Source organism: Laetiporus sulphureus (genome assembly GCF_001632365.1).
Source record: "Laetiporus sulphureus 93-53 unplaced genomic scaffold LAESUscaffold_12, whole genome shotgun sequence".
NCBI classification, from domain to species: Eukaryota; Fungi; Basidiomycota; class Agaricomycetes; order Polyporales; family Laetiporaceae; genus Laetiporus; species Laetiporus sulphureus.
In genome coordinates, this window is record NW_024468521.1 from 530,118 (window position 1) to 537,420 (window position 7,303).

The following is a 7,303-nucleotide window of genomic DNA, read 5'->3' on the forward strand; positions in this document are numbered from 1 at the left end:
TTTTTGCTGTAAATCGGCGACCAGTATGTTACATCCCACTTTGCTAGTATATGGTCGCCGAGGTGGCATGGTTGATGCATTGGCACGTAGACTCGGGTCTTGGCTTATGCATGCTCCAGCAATTTGCGTGCAGTCCTGCACAAAGAATCAGCAACTTGCACCCTGACTGTGCCTGACACCGTCGGAGAGCCGGGATCTGATACCCTGGAGCCCTAAAAGGAAATATTTATCTCAGTAGGCCAATCTCGTTTGCGTCACAAGGTCGCTGAACGCTCAACAAGCTGCTCAGCTGAGACTCGTGTGGGACAGCTGCACAGTGGTGAGCTTCGCTTGCATCAACTATTTCCGAGAGGGCAAGCTGAAGGGTTGTGCCGAAGTATTGGAGCGCATTGTGACTCTTGCCCTTGTTTTTGACCAACGCCACTCGACATCGCGTTTTAACGCGACATGCATATCTTATCTCCAGCTCTCTTGCTCAGTCTTTTCCCTCTTCAATTGCTAGTGGGGCTCATCGCGACTCAGCATGACAAGGCCCAGCGACGGTAGTACCAGTCTGGTAGCGGAGAAGAGTAAACTCGGCACGGTCGAGTACACTGCAGAAGTCAACAACACCGCTAGCTACGAGGATGCGGGATTACCTTCTCCTCCAACGCTCACTCCCGAGCAAGAGAAAAGGCTCTGGAGGAAGGTGGACCGACGCATCCTGCCCATCTTAACCATTATGTACCTTTGTTCTTTTCTGGATAGAGGTGAGCTCGTCCTGACGATGTTACGAAATCGATGGCGCTTACAACAGAGCCACCATAGGAAATATTGGTTCGCTCGTGTCAATGAGAGCCGCTCATCTTTCTGACGCCGTTTCTTTTCAACCGGGTGCTTAGGGAATGCGAAGCTCCAAGGCCTTGTCACGCAATTAGATTTGACAGGGAATAAGTATAACATTGCTCTGGTGAGTTTGAATTAATCCCACATATAATGTTGACATGCATGCTGATCACAACAACGATAGACAATGTACTTCATCGTAAGTCCATTCTATGCGTTGGGAACCTCGATCCGAGCTCATTATTTTCGTATTCAAGCCGTATTGCCTTTGCGAATGCCCGGCAAAGTGGGTCTCTCCCTCCATACTTCCTGACGTTTCGTGATGCTAAGAAAAGCCCACCAGCATGGTGTTGAAGAAGTTCAAACCTTCTAGGTATGGCTATCCTCAGTACCAGTGTACCGCTTTTGTTAATATTGTCGGCTTGAGATGGCTGCCAGGAATTACAGTAAGTGCCTTGCTTGTTCATTCGAAACTCTCATTTATGCTTGTGCAGCTTCTATGGGGCATAATCATGTATGTACGCACGCCAAACATCCGTAACTAAGTAACCATTTTTGCTTTTCCAGGACGCTCATGGGGCTTGTGAAAACGTGCGTCTGCAGTAATGACGGAATCGCACGTCGAACTGTGTTGATGACGATTCTCGCCAGCTATCCACAGCTTGTCGGAACGCGCATATGCCTAGGTGTCGCGGAGGCAGGCTTATTCCCAGGCGTGGTGTACTAGTGAGCAGGTGTTCAGCATGCTGATAGCCCTCCGTCATGATGCTGACGACTTACATGCATGCCAGCCTCACCCTTTGGTATCCTCGCCACATGCTCCAGCTCCGCGTCGGCCTCTTCTACGGTGGTGCGACGATAGCAGGTTGGCTCGTGACTCTATCTGCTGGCGCTGAGAACTTACGAGCAGAATAGGTGCTTTCTCTGGTCTGCTGGCCTTCGGGATCTCCTACATGTCGGGCAGTGCCGGCTTACTTGGGTGGTCATGGATATTCGTAAGTCATGTCGATTCATCGAGAAATGCATGCCTGTGCTAATGCGGGGATTCTAAATAGATTATTGAGGGATTAACAACGGTGGTAGTCGGCTGCGTAGCGTTCTTTAGCGAGTTATCTCGAGTCATGCCCCATGTTGTTTGATGAATAACTAACGCGATTTGATCGTAGTGTTGGTGGACTTCCCGAGCACCGCCAATTTCCTGACGCCAGAAGAGCGCACATATATTGTCTGGAAGAAGAGTAAGATAATTCTTTGCTGCTTTTTCATGATCGCTACATTCACACTACGAGAGAGTACGACAATTCCTCTGTAGGAGAAGAAGAACACTTCGAAATGCGGCACCTCGTAGCAGCATTAACCGATTGGCAGGTACGTATCCAATCGCTTGCCTCATGCAGAACTTTCGATATTAAACATGTAGCTCAGATCTGGGTGTTGATACTAGTTTACATGTCGAATAGTGCCCCTTGTGAGCAGTATGCGCGCGTTGAGAATGAACCCACTGACACATTCCACAGTGTACGGAATCTCTCTTTTCCTACCGTATGCATTCTTCGAAAGCCCTTCATTCATAGTCCACTGTCTAATGCATCTCATAGATCCCTTATCAATGGGTACACTCAACAGTTTCATACAAACCATCTGTCATGCTAATGCGACTGCTAGCTTCGGATATGGTACTGCCATCAGCCAGCTCCTCACGGTGCCGCCGTATATATGTGCTGGTATGCTCTGCAGTTTCTCTATGCGAGCGTTTTGCTTAGGGCCCGCGTCAGCTATCGTCTTGGTCATATTCGCTGTATGGTCCGACCGTATCAAGAAACGATCTCCATTCATTCTCTCTGGCCTTATAATGTGCACCATCGGTTTCGCCATCAACATCTCTAATGCGCGCAACGGGGTGAAGTACTTCGGGACGTTCTTCGTCGTGGCAGGGTCCTACGGGGCATTTCCAGGAGTGGTTGCATGGTACGTCGTTCTTGTTGCACATGCTCTAATCCTGTCTACCCGTTTCGCAGGCTTGGCAACAATCTGGCTGGCCAATACAAGCGAGCAGTTGGGATGGCGCTGCAGATTGGCATCGGCAACTTTGGTGGAGCCATCGCATGTAACATCTACCTCTCAAAGGACGAGCCGCGGTATATCATGGGCCGTGAGTAGGAAGGTCCCGTGCGATGCATTCCACGTATTGATGTGTGGGATTTTGACAGACGCGCTCGAGTTGATGTTCGTAGGCATCGGCTACACCTTCTTGCCGATCGCCGTTCTAGCATACAGGCACATCAACAGCAAGAGAGATGCAATTCAACGAGAGATGATGAAGAAAGGTGTTGTATACTCCGATGAGGATATGAGGAGGATGGGGGACCGTGCTCCCGACTTCCGTTATACGCTGTAATACCAACACGTAGATCAACGGCTCACTCAGATCCTACCAGTCCATCGCTTGTACACTCTCACACGCGTCGGATGGTCGGCTGGATTGTGCAAGGCACAGTTATCGAAGAGCTGGATATTCTGTCCTATCAAACCACTGCATCAGGCACGCGGGCAAACTTCCGTGTTCATCGCCTGTCCTCTGCTTGTGTTCTTCTGATCCTGGCTCACGTTGCGATCGCCTGAGATGTTTTCAAGCACTGAGAGAAAGCTGCAAAAACGTCGGATGTGTCTTGCCAGTGTCTCAGGCTCTTGTGAACGTCCTTGTTCGTTGCTCACAGTCAGTGATGCTGCAAGTCCGAAAAACTCCAAGTCTCTTATATCCACAGAACGTAACGGAGATCAGCTACTACGTCTCTTGTCCAGCTATAAATATGCAGCGTCGTTTTCACAATCCACTGTGGAGTCATCGACGCAGAGGCGAGCCAGCTTTTCAACGCCGAATGAATGAGCTGCCTAAGTTGGAGAGTTGATTTGAAGAAAACGGGCATCCACCGATTCGAAAAGAGATGAGTCATAACATATAGTGCACAATCATTACAATTTGCAACCGTATAGCCCAGTCGGAACAAGATCAGATAGTTTACAATGGTATTACAGAACATCAAAGACCCACAAAGGAAAGTGTATATAGCGACGATATCGTACAATAATTAAACATCAGAGTCGGAACCAGGCGTGACGAATTTCATGCTCTCTAAGCTGCCCCTGCTCGAAGGCGAAGATGCACCGGAGATAATAGACATAGACGGAGCGGTTGGCGCAGTAGCAACTTGCAAGCTGACTGGATGGGGTTTCGTACGCGTCGCTGTTGGCGTAAGTTCGTAAACGGCATCGGCACGAGCAACCGATCCTTCGTACACCAGCGTCGTTGCCAGGTCTGTCGCAGTTTCGCTTGTTCCAGGTGGAGGGGAATCTCGATCGTCAATGATCTGCGACAGCCGACTGACACTAGCGGATGTACGCAGAGTAGTCATCCTCATTGTGACTGGGATAGGCATCCGTACAAGTAACGGCGAGCGCACTGAAAACTCTGATGTGTCTCTGGACCGCGGTGAGATCACGGAAGAATGGTCGACCTCCGTGGCTAGCGGGGAACGCGGACGTATGCGGTCTGGCGAAGATTTCCCTCCACGTCCCACGTATTGATGCGGTCTTGATGAGCTACCACGCATGGCGTGCCGAATCAGAGAATCCGCAGATGAGTAGCTAATCAGGGTGCGTGGCTCAACCTGCTTGACGAGCTCTGCCCGTGCATTCTCGATCCACGCAGTCTTCGGACTGCTCGGCGAGCTGCTCCTACTCAGTTCGTGCTTGCGAGTATCACTTGTCGCGTCTTCACAGCCCCAATCGCTCACCCAGTCTGGCGACCACGATCTCCGCCATCCATCAAAGTCTGACCCCGCTCTGCTTCCATGCTCAAGTTGCTGCAGACGTCGTTCCTCCGTCTCAGCCAGCACTCGCCATTGGCGCGGTAGATCCTCCATCCAAGCTTCCCATTCTTGCTCGCTCTCGTCCGACTCAGATTCAGACTCGCTGTCATCGTTGAGGATACTTCTCCACAGTGTCGGCGAAAGGTTTGGTTCTGACTTCTCATGCGAGGAGCTCTGCGACTGCGGTACCTCATCCAGGTCGAAGATTGTGTCGATGGTGCTCTCTGTCTCAACCGGCGTATCAGCAACAGCGTCTTGGTCATGCTCGAACTCCAGCTCGTCACCGCCTGATGAGGCGTCTTCATCGTCATGACCGAACATAACGAGCTCCATTGCGCGACCGAGGGCGCCCATTCCGGCTTTCCGCGCTCGCCGAACAACGGCAAGGCGCCATTCTGGATAGGGCAAGGCTCCACGAGACGTGCTCTCAGGAAGCTGCGGCGAGTCTTCATTATGCGGGAAGCGCTGTAAAACATCTCCTGCAGCTGAGATTGACGATGAGGAAGCATGTGAGGAGGTAGAAGCATTCGGACTGCCGAGGGGTGAGAACGAAGGATCAGGATCGTGTGGCGGGCTTGTCGAAGACGGGACAAAGGGTGGTTGTGGAGAAGCCAGGGATGTGGCGAGATGCAATGTGAAGGAGGAAGAACACGACTGCGGAGCATTACGGTGCAGAATCCGTAGAAGGTTGTTGAATGCTATGCGTATAAGATCAGTCATTAGCCTGTGTCTGGTGATCAGGAGAAATGCGTTGAAACATGTCTTCTCGGCAACAGAGACAGATACGGGATAGCAGAGATAAGATCCAGAATTACTGGCAAGATAGGCACACATCGATGATGAAACTTACCTGCATCGGTTGGTATATCCATGATGATCCATATGCCATCGTCGTTTTCTTCGGTAGATACAGCACCTGGTTCGTGGCTCTCGAATTCATCACCTGCCGGCCCGCGCTCGGTTTGAACCCCTTTCTTGCTTACACTTCCCTCTGCCAGCCCATCTCGCGAACCGCGACGGAACCATCCTCCTGAGCCATCTCCGAGGCTGCTCCGTCGCTCCTCCGTCTTCGCTCCAGTCGCCCGCGAGCCTGACGAGGAAAACGGCGGAGTTCCAACTTGAGCGTATGTCGGAGAGTGCGGAGGTGGATATGGGCCTGCGCGGAATTTCGCGCCTATGATCCTTCGCGTAATGGCTTCAGAAGTAGTGGAAGAACACGATGGCGCCGACATCGCTACGTCGCTTTGCTGTAACCTCGTGTTAACGAAAGTCGGTGAAGAGAGCGGTGTAGTCGACGAGGATGTCGGAGAGGTATATGCGGAGAAATAATAAGGGGGAATGACATGCGCGGGGAGATGTTCTGCGTCACGAAGGGCGAGAAGGGCACTGAGAGGTGCATAATGCGCGGATTGCAAACCCTACCCGGATTGTAACTCCATACAAAATAACTATTATGAATTGAGTACTCACGTTGCGGTCCTTGCAGAGCTTTAGGACGCCCTGATGGATGTTAACCCAACGTTCCCGCCATTCGGTCTTCTTTCTACGATTTCGACTTGGCTTATCCCTTCTCGCCTCGCCACCTTCTGCACCCTTTGTGCCTTCACTACCTTCCCCCGTTCCGGCCCCACTCCCACTGCCGCTCCTCCGATCTCGTTCCCATGTCTTTCCCTTTCCCTTACTCCCCCCAGACAAATCAAGCTGTGGCACGCCAAAACCGTCTAGATCTGCGCCAACGATACGTAGTGCCCGAACACGAGATTCAAAGTATGGGCGCACGTATGCCTCTGGAACACCGCGAGGGAGTATGACAAGCGCGTCCGTTCGAGGATACAGCTCCAACAGCTCGTACGGGCGAAGCGCATACCACGCCAGACTCAGATGGTCCTCCAACAACTGACCAGTAGAGAAAGCAAACAGCTTATAATTTGCGGATTGGTGCGTCGGTGGAGGCGGATTGGGAGCAGCACCACGAGCCACCAGCGTGGCGGACGAGGAAGCGTTGATGGAATGACTACCTGGTATATATTTGAATCGGTAATGAGTGCCATCATCCAAGAGATCGTCCAGCATGTCATGATCAGATAGGTCGCCGCTGCGTGAGCCTCGGTCGCTGTCCGTATCATCGTCACTGTGGCCGTGCGAGGAGAAAGTTATGGGAGAAAGTGGACGACGCCTGCGTCCCGTTGTTGTTGTCTGCGGGCATGGAGGAGGAGGTCCTGGAAGGAGTTTAGATAGTAGACACTGTTTCACCTGGCCGATGGACAGCGAACTACTAAAATGTGTTACGAGCCACTGATCGGTCGACACTGCTCGTCGTCAACAAGCTGAGCGGGGTCAATTGCCTCAATTCACTTACCAAACCTGCAGGCGAGAGCGAGCGACGGATTGTCCGACTTGGAAGAGCTCATCATGTTACCTGCATCGTCGGCCTTGCGCTGGAGAACGCTGCCGAAACGTTGATGGTCGACGTTGCGAGCAGCAAGCGCAATGCTAACAGGCGCCCAATCATACGCCACACCCGTTGCACGTTGGCCATCGGTTGGTGATTAACTGCATATATATGCAGTCATCCAGAAATATATACTGTGAGAGGTCGTGCACGATGC

At 51.8% G+C, this 7,303-nt stretch overlaps 1 protein-coding gene across 1 annotated transcript; it reads left to right on the forward strand.

Moving 5' to 3' along the window:
• The first annotated feature begins 695 nt into the window (after window positions 1–695).
• LAESUDRAFT_724258 (MFS general substrate transporter) lies at window positions 696–3,330 on the forward strand. Its single transcript, XM_040908573.1, has 22 exons — window positions 696–749; window positions 808–816; window positions 882–949; window positions 1,010–1,024; window positions 1,083–1,111; window positions 1,169–1,198; window positions 1,253–1,271; window positions 1,320–1,339; window positions 1,393–1,416; window positions 1,477–1,551; window positions 1,617–1,690; window positions 1,741–1,820; window positions 1,881–1,929; window positions 1,992–2,063; window positions 2,117–2,193; window positions 2,251–2,293; window positions 2,343–2,367; window positions 2,424–2,438; window positions 2,491–2,549; window positions 2,601–2,793; window positions 2,844–2,977; window positions 3,036–3,330. The coding sequence occupies exons 1-22, from the start codon at window positions 722–724 to the stop codon at window positions 3,221–3,223; spliced, it is 1,326 nt and encodes a 441-aa protein (XP_040765977.1). The 5' UTR covers window positions 696–721; the 3' UTR covers window positions 3,224–3,330.
• Window positions 3,331–7,303: the final 3,973 nt, after the last annotated feature.

Excerpts from the sequence above, each read along its gene's own strand:
- LAESUDRAFT_724258 (XM_040908573.1), top strand. The coding sequence starts at position 722 with ATGTACCTTTGTTCTTTTCTGGATAGAG. Across the intron at positions 1,552-1,616 it reads TTCCCAGGCGTGGTGTACTA|CCTCACCCTTTGGTATCCTC; the intron begins GTGAGCAGGTGT and ends CATGCATGCCAG. Across the intron at positions 2,978-3,035 it reads GCCGCGGTATATCATGGGCC|ACGCGCTCGAGTTGATGTTC; the intron begins GTGAGTAGGAAG and ends GGATTTTGACAG.